At 44.5% G+C, this 17683-nt stretch overlaps 1 protein-coding gene and 1 non-coding gene across 2 annotated transcripts; one reads left to right on the top strand and one right to left on the bottom strand.

The window, feature by feature from the left end:
- Window positions 1-5362: 5362 nt before the first annotated feature.
- Window positions 5363-5468, bottom strand: LOC141636430 (small nucleolar RNA R71). The gene has a single exon (XR_012541042.1). It is a non-coding gene; the product is annotated as a small nucleolar RNA R71 (small nucleolar RNA).
- Window positions 5469-16276: 10808 nt separating this feature from the next.
- Window positions 16277-17352, top strand: LOC141629138 (uncharacterized). The gene is made up of 2 exons (XM_074442188.1): window positions 16277-16571; window positions 16712-17352. Exons 1-2 carry the CDS (start codon window positions 16277-16279, stop codon window positions 17350-17352), a joined length of 936 nt encoding a protein of 311 aa, XP_074298289.1.
- Window positions 17353-17683: the final 331 nt, after the last annotated feature.

The following is a 17683-nucleotide window of genomic DNA, read 5'->3' as shown; positions in this document are numbered from 1 at the left end:
ATGGTCCTAAGGTGGGTCGAATTGGCCGAGACAACAAAGGGTCAAAAGCGAGGAACGGAAGTTAGAAATTCGTTTTATTTATGCCCTACCTTGAACACGAGGATATGTAAATGAGACGGGGGTGTACGACCGACTGAAGTAGCGGTTTATTTTCCCATCTCAAGTCAACGCGGGTGTTCATGGTGGTACTTTAACTCATACTCGGACTAAACTAGTTTCATAGTTAATTTAAACGATAAATAAAAGCGATGAACAAACAAAAATAAACTATAAGAAAAACAAACATAAAAAACGAAATAAAAAAGGAGAAAGAGGAGGATTTGATGCACCCTCAACCTACATGTATCTTTGACACCGTCTTGGGTCGTAATCGATGGTAGATTTTATCTCGAGAGGCCGTCGTCGACGAAGAAACAAAGCAAACACGCGTTTTTGGCAAATCTGGACAGCAACTTTCAAACGATGATTTCTCCCTCGTTTCACGATGAAAATTCGATTTAAAAGATGTTTTGGAAACTAGAAAGGGAGGAGAACAGAGATCTTAAAGCAACCCCTGCTCGTTTTGGGTTATTGGGCACGAAAAACGAGCACAAACAGAACTGGACAGACAAGAACAAATCACAAAACAGAAAGCAGTGTATAACACTCTGTTTTTCGAGGGATTTCGTGTACTCTCAAGGGCAATTTGGCTTGTAAATCTTTATCTAATGTGTAGATGGATGTTATGTGGTTAATTAGGAACAAGAAAATCGAGTTTTGATGGAGGTTTGAGGGAGGAACGAATTGTTTTTCGAGGAGGACACACAAACCGTTTCAGTTTGTATGTCGGTTTTGTGGAGGGTTTTTGAGAGGCAATTAGGGTTTGTTTCTGAGGTTTAAAGCTTGTGAGTGATGGTAGGATGTATGGAGAACTTAGAGGAATGAATGTATGGTGAAGGGGTGGTATTTATAAGGAGTTAAAGTAGGTTAAAAGAGAGGGAGAGGCAATCGGGCTTCATCCCGTATGGCTGCTGTCCAGCAGCTTTTGTGAGGGTTTGAGGGGGGTTTTCTTGGTGATTAAGCTAGGATAATATGGGTAGGATACTAGGGTATGGGTTAGGGTTAATGGGTACGGGTCTTGGTAGTGTTTGGAGCGGGTTTTGGGCTCGGGAATTGGCACGCAAAACAGGGGGCTGCATTGGTTATGCGCGGGCTGTTGGGGGGTGTTTGGGGATGGAATTTGGGCCGTGGATAGGGGGTTCGAACAAGGGTGGATGGGTATAAGCTTGGGTTGGTTAATGTACTCGAGATTCGTGCCAATTCGTAAAGGAAACGGGCTCAAAAACCGAGCTAAAATCGAGCTCAAAAACAAGTGTTCAAAACGAGTTCTTTTCGATTTTCAAATCGATTTTTCAAATCAATTAACCCATTAAAATAAATGACTTTTCAAATCAAATATACTCATAAAATGATTTTTCAAATCAAATATTTATTTTATTTCCAATAAAATAAACTTGGGAAAATAAATTCAAAATAAAATAAAATAAATTAAATTTACCTAAAAAACCATAATTCAAATATCATTTAAATTAATGAAATGAACTCACTTAAAAAAACATTAAGTTAAATATCATTTAAATTAAAAAATACTTCATCGACGACGCCCATTCTACCTCGTAAAACGAGCTCCAAATAATGACAATGACAACTAAAGAATACATGTGTCATATCATCATCGGGTGTTTGTCGGGTTCTCTATAAATTCCAATATCGACGGATACGGGTATCTACCAATATCTATCCTAATCTTCTCATACATTAGTTACCTTATTTATGTAAACAACTACCTTTCCTAAACCTAAACCTAGATTCCTAGCTACACCCTATATTTACCCCCAAACCGTGTAAACTTGACCAAACCCTCCACTTGCTTTCACCATTTTACTTTACCAAATCAATACACAATCTTCATCATCATTATCATTTAACCTCTCAACAATGACACCTCCACATGCACACACATGGTCCTCAACCCGAAATCAACACCAACATCATCCATGCAATCAACCACAACAACCAATATCCCATCAACCTAATTCTTCTAGCTTTGCTCCAAAAAACCAACAACCATCACCTCCATCCTCCCTGTTTCGTGGTCGGGATGAGTCGACTTCCGAGAAAAAAAGGCGTCGGCTTAACAAACGGAAAAATAAGATGGTAGTAGATGAAGGTGAGGAAGATCATGAATCCGAAGTTGTTGTTCAGGACGGGATTCGAGGACTCTGTTTCGGGAGTCCTCGAAAAGAGCAACCAAGGCCGATTTGAACCGGGTTCGCATGACCAAGGGAGAAAGCATCTTAGTCTCTCGAGTTTTACAATATTCAATTCATAGTGGAAGGTATTATCCTAAATCTTGGTTGTCTCAAATTCCGTCTCTTAAGTTCTTTGCCGATTTTCTTGAATTTCAAGGTTGGAGTGATGTTAGTAGGTTTTCGGGTCCCACTTACCCGATTGAGGTCATACAGTTCTTTACATCGGTAAAAGTTAAGGAGGGTGTGTTGCATGCAGTCGTGAATGGTGTCGACATTACTGTCACTATTGACGACTTTTGCTCTGCTTTTAAGGTTCCTCATGATGGAATCAATATTAATCCGAGTTTAGAGTGGTCCAATGTCGATGATGATAATTAGTTGGTTATTAAGAGATACTTTGATGAGGTTGCTTCTGATAATAGCAACATTGTGGTTCGTCCTCGGCTGTGACGGACATAACTTGTTTTACCTTTTCTCACCTGACCCTCACTATTCCCATATCATTTGTAAGCCCTCGGCTGTGACGGACATTATTGGTTGAATTGTGTGTATTAGTACTTGAATCGTCTTTCATTTTTGTTGCATGCATGCTATGTAGGTCGCAGTTAGGTGAGTGACTGCTTCTCTTTCTCTCTTTTACATATAATATTCACCCTTTGCTTCATGAGAGAAGAGTGACCACGTAAGAGTCCGATTTTGTTGGTCTTGCAAGGTCGATAGGTCAGCTATATTTCTGAACAGCTTATAATTCGTTTGCGTATTGACTGCTTAGCTATAACTGTTAATTTTTGTTGCATAAAATTGGTTCAAGTAGACAAGTTAAGTCAGCTCTGAGTTTTCATTTCCGTTCCATTAGTTGCATTTTAGTTTACTCGAGGACGAGTAAAGGTTCGGTTTGGGGAGATTTGATACGTGCATTTTGTATAGTCTTTTTAGCCTATTTTAGCACGTATTTCTATGTACTTTCGTACTGTTTATATTGCATTTTGCCCCGAATTGGCTACTTTGGTTCGTCTTACCCATTTTGTAGGAATGAACGTGAAAGTAGTAGAATCGTACCATTTTCGACCTACTTTGCATGCATTTGGAGGACACAGGATTTTCAGAGTGAGATCTTGCATTGGGATGCGTGAAGGAACGGTCTACGAAGCAGTCGGTTACGAGTTTGAGCTGTTTCAAAGGAAGAAATACTCGATCGAGCCCTTTATTGGTCGATCTAGTGGTTTCTATGGCTGAGGATGGTCGATCGAGTTGTTTGTTTACTTGATCGACAAGGCTGAAATTGATGGTTACTCGATCGAGCAACAATTCTACTCGATCGAGTAGATTACTTGGAGAAGTACTCGATCGAGCTGTTTCAGACTGCTCGATCGAGTGGTTTTGTCTTTCATGGGCTTTAATTAGTCCGTGAACTTGTTTTTAGCTTATGGACTTAGTAATTTTTCTATTTAAACGCATAATAACTAGGTCATTGGCATTAAGTTTTTATCTCCTCATTCATCTTTCACTGTAAACACTACGTTGCTTTCTCTCCTTCACTGTAACTTTTGCTTTCGGATTTTCTCGCTCGGATTTAGTTGTTCTTTATGCCGGATTCTTGCGATTGTAATCCCTTACTCTCTTTTAATCTTAATTCTTCATTTTGATTACTTTAATTACTTGTTTTATTCTCTTTAATTTCTGCCCTGATTCTTTTATGCAATTTTATTATTATTTCATTATGTTTAATGTTAGTTATTTCATTGTTATTAGTTTTGATAATATTAATAGCATGAGTAGCTAAATATGTTTCATGTTACGATTAGGGGGTCTACGGTAGAAATGTGACGATATAGTAAATAGGTTAGATGAATTAATTGTGAGACTCTGTCCCCATAGCAATATAACTGTATTTACCGACTTAGTTGACTGCACGCTTCTGAGTCACCCTTTTAATCTGGTTAAATTTAATCCTGGATCAGAAGATTGGACTAAATAGGCCTGTTATGAACAGTAGACTACCCTGACGAGGACGGAAGTTAAGTTAGTGGGAATTTAGGGTAGAAAGTGGACCGGAAGGACCTTTCCATATCCCTCTCGTAGTAATTTATCTAAGTTGTTTACAGTTGAGTCACTGGACTACCGTAGTGAACCAAAATCCTGACATGTCCCCTCTCTATTGATAGTTTATTCTCATTTTCTGTCTTTATTGCTCTTTCCTTGCTTCTCTTCCTTTAAATCTTTTAGTTTAGAAAACTAATTACAAACCCCCCATTTGTGACCAAATAGACGGACTCTTACAGATATCTTGCCTCTCTGAGGAGATCGACCTGACTTCCCTAGGTATAAAGTTAGTTTAGTTAGTTATTTTTAATAGGTATACGACAGCCCTGTCAAATTTTGGTGTCGTTGCCGGGGAGGCAATTGCCCTATCTATTTTTGTTTCGTTTATTTTATCCGTCTCAGGGAATTTTTATTCCTTGAGACAGTTCTTATTCATTTTCTTTCAGTGTTGTGTATGCCCAGGTCAAACAGGTTGGAGTTAGTTTCAGCTGATTCTGAGCCAGAGAGACTGTTCAGGCATAGACTCCATCTGCAAAGAGAATCACAAATGGAAGCCTTGAGTATTTTCGAACCCGAACTTCAGCATTTCCTATTTACAGAAAAATCGCCTTTTGAAGAAGACACTTTCAGTTCTGTAAACCAATCAGTAAAGATGCCGAATATTGCAAGTCATTCGGAGCCTAAAGCATCATCTATACCCAAAGGTTTCAATCTCCAGACCGAGGATGGGAATAAATTTGACATCCGTTCGTCCTATATCAATCTGGTGGAGAGAAATATCTTTAGAGGTATGGCAGGTGAAGACCCGAGGAAGCATATGGAGGTCTTTACGGACTACTGTTCCACTATCCCCGCCACAAAGGGGGTAACTCAACACAAGATTAAGGTGGTGTTATTTCCTTTTTCTTTGATTGACTCAACCAGGGAGTGGCTGACTGACTTGGACCGCGCGGCCGCAGGGGTTACTAACTCGGAGACCCTTGCTCTTGCTTTTTATAAGAGATATTTCCCTCCGCAGCGCACTAATCAGCTGAGGGCCAAGATCACTAGTTTCAAACAGGCACCTGATGAGACCTTTTATGAAGCTTGGTGCCGGTTCAAGAGGTTGGTGAGGTCTCTTCCTCACCATGGTTTTGATCCGTGGTTCTTGTCCAATCAGTTCTACAATGGGCTGTTTGATGATCACAGAGCTATTCTTGACGCCTCATCCAACGGAAGATTTCAAAAGAATACTGATGATGATAAGGGATGGGTGATTATTGAGGAGATCGCGACCCATTGTGCCGAGTATGGGAACCCGAGGGATGGTATTAGAACAGTTCATGCAGTCGATAAGCAAGTTGTGGCTCAGCTGGAAGCCATGAATGCTAGGTTTGATAAGTTGGAGCTGCATTCTGCTGGGGAGCCTCAAACGGTTCATTTTATCACTAGAGGAGAAGCTGTCACATTTGAGAGGTATGGGAGCAACGACGGTCACACTGCTGTTGGCTATCTTACAGAGAAGGAACAGGTCCTTGCTTTTCAACAATACAGGCAAGGAGGGGGTTCTTATTATAATAACCAAGGGGCAGTCCATCCCAGTTTGAGGTGGATAAGTCAAAATGTGCTCAATCCTACCCCTCCTCCACAGCAGCAACAGCCATATGTCCCTCCTCATAAGGCTCAATAAGGCTTTCAGAAGCCTCCTTCCTTTCCTACACCTAATCAAGGTGCATCATCTTCTGGTGGGGTAAGTGAGATAGGTGAGTTAAAGATGATGTTGCAGTCTTTGACAAAGCAGTGGCAGCTAAGTGACCAACAAAAAGATGCATCTATCAAGTCACTTGAAACTCAAGTTGCCCAGTTAGCCGCAAACCAGTCCACAAGGAAACCGGGACATTTACCGTCACAAGCTGATAAGAATCCGCACGAGACGGTGAATTTAATAAATCTGAGAAGCGGTCGTTCATATGAGGGACCGGAATTGTTGAAATCAGACCCGAATGAGGTAATTATTGCTGATGAACAGCGCACTGTTGAAGAAAAAGAGCTAACGACAAAGAAAATACTCGATCGACTGGTTTCTGGGGGTCGATCGAGTAAAAATGCTGAAGAAAGGACTCGATCGAATAGAATTTCTGCTCGATCGAGTGAACGGGAAAGAGAAGAGCTCGATCGAGTAAATAAAACTGCTCGATCGAATGATTTTACTGAAGATTCTACTCGATCGAGTGATTTTTTGCTCGATCGAGTGCTGCTGACAAAGAAGACCTTGATCGAGAGCCTGCTAGTGCTCGATCGAGTGAAACATCGCCTGAAAGACCTCGTTCGAGAGAAAAGAAGTCTCGATCGAAGGATTTAGAGCTTCATCCGGCCGATACATTGGAAGAGAGGAACAAAGGGCTCGAGATACCCATCACGGTGCCTTTCCCGAGGCGTTTGCAGAGTACTAAGGTTAATCAACAATTCGTCAAATTTGCCGAACTCCTGAAAAGCATGAAAGTCACTGTGCCATTCGCCGAATTGCTGACACAGGTACCCTCTTACCTTAAATTTATGAAAGAAATTCTATCACGTAAGAGGCACATTAACGATCATGAGACGGTAGCTTTGACCGAGGTAGGTACGGCCATAGTTCAGAATAAGTTACCTCCCAAACAGTCAGACCCTTGTAGTTTTTCGATTCCGTGTCACATTGGCACCCACTTAATTGATAACGCGTTATGTGATCTTGGCGCTAGCGTGAGTGTCTTACCGCTGTCTCTTGCTAGGAGACTTGGTTTGACCAAGTTTAATTGCACCAATATGACTGCTCAGATGTCCGACCGTAGTATATCACGGCCACTAGGTGTCATAGAAGACATACCTATTAAGATCGGGAGGTTCTTTATTCCCGTTGACTTCGTTGTACTTGACATCCCCGAAGAGACCCATACCCCTATTATATTAGGGAGACCATTTTTATTCACTGCTCGTGCAGTGATAGACGTCGAGGGCAAGACATTGACTTTTGAGGTTAGGGACGAGGAATTGATATTCCATCAGTGTAAGTCCCGAAGGGCTCCCATGCAAGCTCAGCCTTGTAATTCCCTTTCTTCTACTGACCCTCCTATTGACACTCCAAATGAAGATTTGGAATATTGTGCTGCTATCGTGACCCCACCGCCTCAGATTGAGAGCAAAAAGGAGGAAAGTTCATTTGTTTTCCTTGCTGCAGGTACAGATGAAAATAATAAAGGAGCTGTCAATGATTATTATGTGATTAATGTCAGTCAAAGTGGGAGTGATGATGTTAAAGCTGGTGAGAAAGGAGTAAGGACGATAAAAGTTCGCGCGTATGTGGACGTCAACTATTCTCCTCTTAACGATTCAAGTTCAAGCTCATGGAAATTGAAGAGGACGATTAATGTTGCTGAGGTGACGTCCTTCAGTCAGAAGCCCTTCGAGGGGCTACTGAATTGGTTTGAGAAGTGAGCGGGGAAATGCCCCATGTAACAAATTGTATAAACAATTTTTAATTTCTTTTGGATTTGTTTATTGCTTTTAATTAGGACAATTAGAGTTTAGACATTTTTAGCATAGATTAGAAGACTATAGACTGTTACTTTTCATATTTGGTATTTTGGGATATTTTTGCTAGTGTTTTTATGCAGGTTTGGGGAATTACACGCAAATTCAATGGCTTACACGAGGTAAAGAGCTCGATCGAGTGAAATTTTTACTCGATCAAGTGAAAGTTTATCGATCGAATGGTTTCTTATTGCTCGATCGACAAAAGCAAAAAAGGGTAGTACTCCATCGAGTAACTTTTTACTCGATCGAGTGGATGCATACAAGAAGTTCTCGATCGAGTAGTTTTAAACCACTCGATCGAGTGATTTTGCAAAGGACACGCAGGGAGTCTCTTTAACTTCCTTCTTTTTCTTATTACTTCATTTCTTCTTTCATTGTCTCGTTCTACCCCCATTATTTGCGATCAAAAAAACCCCCAAATCCTCCATTTTTCTTGCCCATTTACCAAATCCACCACCTACATTTTGTTCCTTGCGAATTAATAGTCATTTTCCCTCTATTTCCTCTTTGATTCTTGTTGTTTTACACAGTCAATTAGAGGTTTTAGGGTTTTTCGGTCAAAAATCGCCCAATTTGCTTGTTGATTGTCGATTAATTGCTATTTGTAGGTTCTTCATCATCAAGTAAGTAATTCCAATACTTCTTTGCATTTTAATTTCATTAATTTTGTTTTTTATGAAGTGAATTAGGAATTAGGGTTTCGAAATTCCTTATTGGGTCGAATTTTTCGACTATAAATGTAATTCTTTGCCCAATTTGTCTTACTTGATGATTAAGTCCGGTACCTCATTGATATTTACATGTTTAATTCAAATTTTTGTGAGAAATTTGTGACTAGGGCTCCTGTTAGTCGAATTTTTCGACCAAAATGTGGGTCTTTCATGACTGTTTTGCTGCCATTAATGCATGTTACACGCACCCTATCACTGTTTACTTGTTTTATTCGAATTATTTGAGGAGAATTGTGGGAATTAGGGCTGCCAGTCGAAAATCTCGACTGTTTAGGGAAATTTTCATGCTGTTTTCACGCTGTTTTCATGCTGTTTTCTTATCAATTTCCCCTGCCCTATTTGTTTATGATGGATTCTAGCTCTGTGCCTTCCACTAGCTCGATTTTCAGTCTGTCCTTGCCTGAGACGGTGGTCCCTGCTGTCACCACCGCCTCCGTACCTGCTAGTACCGCAGCCAATGGCTCTGTTTTCCTTGTTTCCGCTGCCGGTACTGTTTTTACACCTGTTAGCACTGCTGCTAGCTCCGTTTCAGCCACAGCTGCTAGCCTTTCTTCCTCAGTGGCAATCTCTGCTACATCTACTATTGCAGCTACAGCTTCTACCTTAGCCACGGTGAGCACCCCTGTGGCGGACTCACATGCAGTCACAACTGCCTTCAGAGCGGCCTAGTTCCTCGTACCGTCACTGGACGGTCTTCTACTTCAGGTTCTAGAGGCCGCGGTCGTGGTCGTGCTACACCTGGTGCTGGCCGTGTTACGATTCGAGTGGACGACACCCTCGACTCCCACCCTGAGTACCCGCAGGTAATTTTTGTTAATGGTGTACATCGTACTAGATTTTCTAACTTAGTTGATTGTGACTTTCTCCCTACGCGCTTTCTTTGCCGTACGTCACTTCAGAGGCTCGGCTTCTATGAGCCAGTCTTTGAGCTTCTACGGGGCACGGGGATGACCGGACTTATTACCATGAGTGACCACACCTTTAGGGAGATGAGCCTTGAGTTCCTCAGCTCCTTTACCTTCTCCTCCAGAGCACACGATGTTGTCCCCACTAGTATTTCTGTGTCCTTCCGGTTGTATAAACCGGACCTTTTCTATGACACTAGAGGAGTTTGGTACCCGACTCGGCCTTTCCTTTACGGGCGCCACTGTTGCCCCTAGGAAGGTCATTAGTCTGCTTTGGCGGGCTTTGGCACAGACTCCTTTTCACGAGTGAAAGCTCGCCCAGGTCCATCTTTCCCCCGCCCGTTACTTCCTCAGACTGATGGGAAGTACTATTTTTGGCCGAAAGGAGCCAAACAACATCAACAACAACGAGCTCTCCATCTTAGGCGGTTACCTGAACATCGACGGCGAGAGTCCCTTTACCCTCTACATCGCTTATTTGACCGCCAAGTACTTTCAGGCTCAGGGAGAGAAGCTCATGGGCACTATCGTCTGCGGTGGCATAGCCACCTTTCTTGCCCGTTCTCTCCTCCCCGTCTTGCCTCGTGACTTACCTTATATAGACGGTGATAGGTATCTGAGCCTAGCTGACATGCACTCTCAAACTTGGCTAACCACAGACTACCGGACACGGAAGATAGATGGTTCCCTGTCAGTAGACCTTCCTTGTGACACCCTGCCTCGTCTCGCCCCTTTGCCCACTGTTGCACGGGGCGCCCGACCACCACCTATACCCGAGTACCACTTCCAGATCCGCCCACCTACTACCTTACCCGCCGCTAAGAAGCGGCGTAGACTTGAGACCGGAGAGGGATCTGCACCTTCCATGGGTGGCCAGACTTCCACGACCACACCTACCCTAATCCCTACTCCTACTCCTACTCCCGCGCCTGCTGACCAGACACAGACACAGCCACTCCTACCGGCTAATTATGTACCTCCTCCACCCTTTGAGGCGTCCTCGGTCCTGGACCAAGGGCGTCATGACGGTTTGTTGATTGAGATTGCAGAGAGACAGGCTCGTATGGAGCGGGACATAGCTTTGACTTTGTTCTCTCTATACTAGTATCACATGAGGCGACACTATCCCATCCCAGAGGGTTGGCCACACCCTTCCTTTTATCGGTACCCAGCTGAGGGGTACCTGGAGCCTGCTAGTGAGGAGGAGGAGGACGAGGACCCGGTGGCAGCGTCGGAGAGAGCTCGAGCTGAGCAGAGGAGGAGGAGAGAGCAGGAGGTGGATCCGAACTACACTGTGACGGTGGAGGACGTGACGGAGGAGGCTGACGAGTAGCTGCTGGTCTACTCACTTCCCCAGTTTTCAGGCTGATTTGGGGAAGTTCGTGTTTTGTATGTCTATTCTCGCTCTTTTATTTATTTTGTATCCTTTTTATTTTATTGTTATTCATTCTTTATTGGTTGTATACTCCCGTTCCCCTGTATATATTTGCTGGTGTATGCTGGAGGACAACAAGGACGTTGTCCGTTTTGGTTTGGGGTGGGTATTGCATCCTTTTGAGTCTGCATTTGTATTTGTTTTGCATTCACGTTTATATTTTCAGCTTGCATTATTTATTTATTTCATTTAAATTCAAAAAACCTAAACAAAATTAGAATAATTTCAAAAATTCAAAAAATATTCACGTTTATTTTGCATATAGGCTGAGTCGGAACGGTTGATTTTCGTGATGATATTGCACTATAACTTGTCATTTTACTTGAGCCTTGCACTTCTATTGACAGTTATTAGCTTTGTCATACGCATAGTCTACGAGTTTTTTTCAATTATAGCTGACTGTTTAGACTTGACCTGATAAATTGGCAACCTACTTTACATTTTCTGGGATTTAGAGCCCATAACTGGTGACATTCATGACCAGTTCATTAGGAATTGAGATTAGTACTCCTTGCATAGCATGTTCATCATATTTGCACTTTTATGACATTCGATTTCTTGTCAAATGCATACATTCGGGTTTGTGGTCGGTGTCACATGCAGGGAGGTTGTTAGGGATAAAAATATCATTTAAGTATCCTGACATGGCATCATATTAACAGCAAAAAGAAGTGGCAAAAGCGCGGCCACGTGTAGCACAGTGATTGATAGAAGGGAGGAGAGAAGGATTGCTGAGGTGGCATACTAAGGACCGCTGGATTAAATAAGGAACAAACACAATATAGCCCAAAAGAAAGAAGCCCACGCACAAGAGAGGATAAAAGACTCAGTCAACCAACAAACTCCTACTTTGTAGAGAATTGACCCGATATTCCGCAACAGACGCAGAAGCAGCTTCCAAACCCTAAGTTTTGACTCCAACAGCTATAAAAGCAAGGGCAAAGCAACGTGCAAGAGGCATTCGAGAGATCATCAAGTAACACGATACTCTACGGAATTGACCAACAATTAAATATAATTATCTAGCAACACAAAATTTGTATTTCCTTACTTGGGTGTTTTTACACCGATTATAGTGCATAAATTGGCGGGATTCCGACTCCCCCCGCGGTTGTTCCCACACTGGGTTTTCCGCGTCACCAAAAATCTCTTGTGTCATTCCTTTGTTTATCTTTTCCTTCTTTATTTCATCGTATCTCCACTCTTTGAATTAGCTATAAACCAATATTATTTGGCCGTAGATCAATCACTATCACTCACCAATTAAATAGATAACTCGGTAAATTTTTACCTAAACAATTTGGCGCCCACCATGGGGCATAGTGATCATTTTCTATAGCCGAGCCTCGCAAAATTGAACCAGCCATCGCAATGTGCCGGAACCGCCCGAGAATCCTTCCGAATGCGGAGTATGTCGGCCCTATCTTCCGCGGCGGAGTTACTTACGCATCTGCAGGACCGGTCGATGCATCCCCAGATCCACCAAACGATCCCTACCAGATGTCGACCCGAGCCATGCCCGGCCTCGAAACCACCGCAGATTCCAAAGGCGCGGTGCATCCGATCGATCCAAATCCAGCGGGAAAGCGGCCTCGAGAGGAGGAGAGCGGTATCCGGCCCGACCGGAAAGCTCGGGCGCGAAGTTCTCCGGCGGAGGGTCCCCGGCGACTCGATCCGATCGGGTGATGATTCGGGGATGGACATTCTGTCGGGCCGTTGAGGATCGAGGAAAGACAACCGAACATGATGGCTCAAATCGTGACGGCGATCCGGTCAAACCAAAGATCGGCACCAGAGGCTCCAGCCAGAACCAGCAGTGGAGGATCGGGTCGACCAATCCCGTCAGAACTAGTTACCAGGCTGGATCTTGCGGGGTAGCACCCGCCCGAACCAATCGAGCCAAGAGGATTGGGATGTCTCGTCATTCGATAATCCACCCGGTCTGCGGCGGACAACGAGTAACGCTTTGTTTAGCACCCCTTCTGGATCTGACCTTCCACCCTTTTCAGGTACTCCCGCACACCAGACACCAGGATGGCAATCTCGACCTGTCCCCAACGCAGCAATTTCATCCTGCAGCCAGTTCACCAGTGGAGCCTGGATCGGAGGGTTACTGAAGCGAGACACCGGGATGGCGGCTGGATATATAATCGATCAACACCGGTAACTTGATCCTCAAAGCACCAGGCCAACTTTCGGAGCACCCTGGTTAGGAGGTACACTGTGCCCCCTTTCCTGTTTCTAACCCTCTTGCGGGAGCGGGTAACTCGTTGGAGCAAAGAATATCGAGGAGCGAGGGAGCTAATGTATAGGATACCAGGCATAGCCCGTCCGCTGGAGAAAACAGCCAAAGATAGCTACGCAGATTCACCTTTCGTGGATGATATAGCTCTAATCGGTGTTCCTAAAGGATGTGTGCCGCCAGCTATGACACTCTACGACGGAACCACAGATCCACTTGACCATATCAACCACTACAAGCAGAAAATGATGGTGATAACCGCAACTGGATCTCTAAAGGAAGCTTGTATGTGCAAAGGTTTCGGATCAACACTGTCAGGAGCAGCTCTGCAGTGGTTCGTCGGCTTACCAAACAAGAGCATATCCAGCTTCGCCGACTTAGTCAACGCCTTCAACCAGCAGTTCGCCAGCAGCAGAAAGCCAGAGAAGCAGACCAGCGACCTCTACAGACTAGTGCAAGGGTTTGAGGAATCTACCCGTGATTACTTGAACCGGTTCAACAAAGAGAAGGTGTCAATCCCGAGGTGTGATATAGCAACAGCTATACAAGCCTTCCGCCGAGGGCTGCACCAGGATTCACAGCTATACAAGGAACTAACCATGCATCCATGCACTACCTTTAAGGAGGTGCAATCGAAGGCGATTGCTGTCATGAGGCTGGAAGAAGACTCTGCACCCAAGAGGCACTTATGATTCGGACCAGTATCGAAAGGCTCCGGTAGAGAAGAAGAGTGAAAGATCCAAACCCTACAAAGCGGAGCGTGAATAAAGTTTAAAATGCGAAGGAAAATCCGAAGCGGATCTCGCCTCCAGAGTAAGTGAGTATGGTTTCACTACCAATCTTGCGGGATTATTCAAAGCCTTGAAGAAGCTGGGATGCGAGTCGAGATGGCCAAAACTTCCGAAGGAAACCCCGAGCGAGAGACACGGGCAAAAGTATGAGTTCCACGGCGAACACTCACAACACCGATGAATGCCACTCCCTCAGAAAGGAAGTCAAATTTCACTATGACCAAGGAAACCTGGATCATCTCCTACCCAGAAACACAACCAGAGTAAATTCAGCGGATCAGGTTCTGCCCTCCCCTCCTCCTCATTGCTCTAGAACTGTGAATGTCATTACAGGTGGATCGGAGCTGTGTGGGCTGACCTACTCAGCAGCTAAGAGGCACGCAACCAGGGCTAAGGGAGACAGACCAGAGAACTCCTGCAGGGTTAACCACCAGAATCTGCCGTCAGTCACCTTCGACGAAACAGACGCAGGATCTACCCCAGAACAGCACCACGACGCTCTAATCATCACGCTTCCCATAGGAAATTGCAAGGTGAAAAAGATCCTGGTGGATACCGGAAGCTCCGTCAACTTGATCATGATGGAAACACTCAAAGGAATGGGATTCACCGAGAAAGATCTAGCAAAGAAGGCAATTCCCTTAGTTGGTTTCAGCGGCGAAACAAAGCACTCCCTAGGAGAAATCATCATCCCGACCTACGCCGGAGGTGTAAACAGACAGGTAAGGTATTTGGTTATTGATGGGCCCTCTACTTACAATGTAATCCTTGGCAGGCCCTGGATCCACGAGATGAAAGCAATTCCCTCAACGTACCACCAATGCCTAAAGTTTCCAACACCTTGGGGGGTGCAAGAAATACGTGGGGATCAGGAAGAAGCTAAGGATTGTTACAAGGTGGCTCGAAATCAACAACGGGTTCGCCCGCATAGCAATTCTGAGCCGGCGCATCCGGGACGAGTACATTGAGCCTCGCGAGTGAACTAGACGAAGTAATCCTGGACTCGCTGCATCCAGAACGAACTGTTCTCATTGGATCTGAGTGTAGAGGTAAGATTCGTGAAGAACTCGTTCGATTGTTGAGAACTAACATAGATTGCTTTGCTTGGTCGCATGATGATATGATAGGGATAGACCCAAGTGTGATAACTCACAAGCTAAGTGTGGATCAAGCTATAAACCTGTGCGAGAAAAAAGAAAGTTTGCTTCAAAGAAACCAGGTCATAAATCAAGAAGTAGATAACACCTTTGCTGCGGAAAGATTCGTGAAGTAAAATACCCTGAGTGGTTGTCTAATGTGGTAGTGGTCCCAAAGAAGAATGGCAAGTGGAGGGTCTGCGTCGATTTCACGGATTTAAACAAAGCTTGCCCAAAGGATCCATTCCCTCTACCACACATAGACGCCATGGTGGATGCTCTGCGGGCCACGAGATGCGACATTCCTGGATGCATGGAGCGGATATAACCGGATAAAGATGCACCCGGTGACCGGGAAAAGACAAAATGCGTTCGGTCAGAGAGAGGTATCTATTGTTATAACGTCATGCTTTTTGGTGAAAAATGCGGATCTACCTATCAGAGGCTGGTGAACATGATGTTTAAAGAACAAATAGGCCAAACTATGGAAGTATATATAGACGATATGGTCGTCAAATCGAAGCAGGCTTCGCGGCACCACCAGCATCTGGCAGAAACTTTCAATACCCTCGGAAATACCAAATGAAGCTGAATCCTACGAAATGCACCTTCGGAGTATCCAGGTGGAAAGTTCCTAGGGTACATGGTGACCCGAGGGGAATAGAGGCGGACAGAGCAAATAAGAGCAATTCTGCACTGGAATCACCGCGAAAAACCAAAAAGACGTCCGGCGCATTTGGGAAGAGTGGCGACCTTAAATGATTCATATCCGGATCCTCGGACGGATGCGAGGCTATTCTATGATATACTCAGAAAAAACCAAAGATTTGAGTGGACGGACGACCACGAGAAAGCATTTCGAGGCGAAGCGTTATCTCGGCACCCCACCTCTCCCCATCAAAACCAGAGCCGGAGAACCACTTTTCTGTATCTCGATCCACGAAGCGGCGATCAGTGCCGTACTAGTGCGAGAGCGGGAAGGATCACATCCAGGTATACTACATCGATAAGTCTCTCTTTCCGGCGGAGACCAGTACACATCGCTAGAAAAACTTGTCCTTGCACTTGTTCTCGTGCATCCTATAAATTGCGTCCCTACTTTGAATCTCATACAATTTCTGTGATAACTAATTATCCTCTTAAAACTATCATGGGAAAACCAGAATTGTCAGGACGAATGGCTAAATGGTCCGTGCACTTGAGCGGGTACGATTTGAAGTTTGAGCCCCGTACGGCCATAAAGTCTCAGGCTCTGGCAGACTTTGTGTCTGACTTCTGTCCAGCACTCCAGACCCAGGCCGAACAGGACATCCTGAATCTGGAAGAAGACAAAGGAGAACAAGTGTGGGAGTTACATGTGGACGGAGCCTCAAACGCCAAAGGAGCAGGAGTAGGGCTGGTCCTCAAATCACCCCAGGGAGACCTCATAGTCCAGGCCATACGATGTGAATTCAAAGCCACAAACAACGAAGCAGAATATGAGGAACTAATCCTGGTCCGGCTGGCTCGGATCGAAAATCGAGACACCTTCGGGTTTGCGGTGATTCTAAGCTTATAGTTAACCATGTAAATGACTGCTATGAAGCCAGGGACCCCAGGATGATGGCATATTTAGATGTAGCAAAAGAGTTGAAAGTCAAATTTGTCACATTCAACATCAAGCAAATCCCCAGGGAGCAGAATGTAGAAGCAGACGCACTAGCCACCCTGGGGGCAACCTTCAAGACAGGAAATATTTCCACGATACCAATTGTCCACGTGTTGGAGCCAGCAACTCTAAAATCTCAGCAGGAAGCAGAAAAAGTGTGCAGCACCAGCAGTGAAGAAAGTACCCCAGACTGGAGGAAGCCCTACCTAGACTGGTTGCAGAATGACGTCCTACCAGCAGATAAAAAGGAGGTGAGGGGCTTTAAAATGAAAGCATCCAGATTCCTATTAATCGACAATGTTCTTTTCAGGAAATCCCACGCTGGACCCAACCTCAGGTGCCTGGATCGAGAAGAGTCTCAGGCTGTTTTGCATGATATCCACAGTGGAGAATGCGGAAACCATGCAGGGGGCAGGAGCCTGTCCAATAAGGTACTGAGGCAGGGATACTTCTGGCCCACAATGCGCAAAGATGCCATGGAATTCGCAAAAAGATGCGACGCTTGCCAGAGGCACGCCCATGTTAGCCACCAGCCCGGCGAGCCTGCACACGGGTTATCTCACCATGGCCTTTCATGAAGTGGGGGATGGATATCGTGGGACCATTACCCGAGCACCGAGAAACAAAGTCTACATGCTCGCCATGACGGATTACTTTTCCAAATGGATAGAAGCGAATCATTCTCCCGGGTTACGAAAAGCCGGTGATATCTTTCATTAAACGCATATCATATGCGGGTTTGGCATTCCATCTGAAATTATATGTGATAATGGGTCCCAATTCATTGGAAATAAGACGGAAGCTTTTTGTGCTAGGTGGAATATCTCGTTGCGAAAATCTACTCCCGGAACCCCCAATCCAACGGACAAGTCAATCCGGAATAAGATTATCATCGAAAACTTGAAAAAG

Source organism: Silene latifolia, chromosome Y (genome assembly GCF_048544455.1).
Source record: "Silene latifolia isolate original U9 population chromosome Y, ASM4854445v1, whole genome shotgun sequence".
NCBI classification, from domain to species: domain Eukaryota; kingdom Viridiplantae; phylum Streptophyta; class Magnoliopsida; order Caryophyllales; family Caryophyllaceae; genus Silene; species Silene latifolia.
This window is presented reverse-complemented; position numbering and strand designations above follow the sequence as displayed.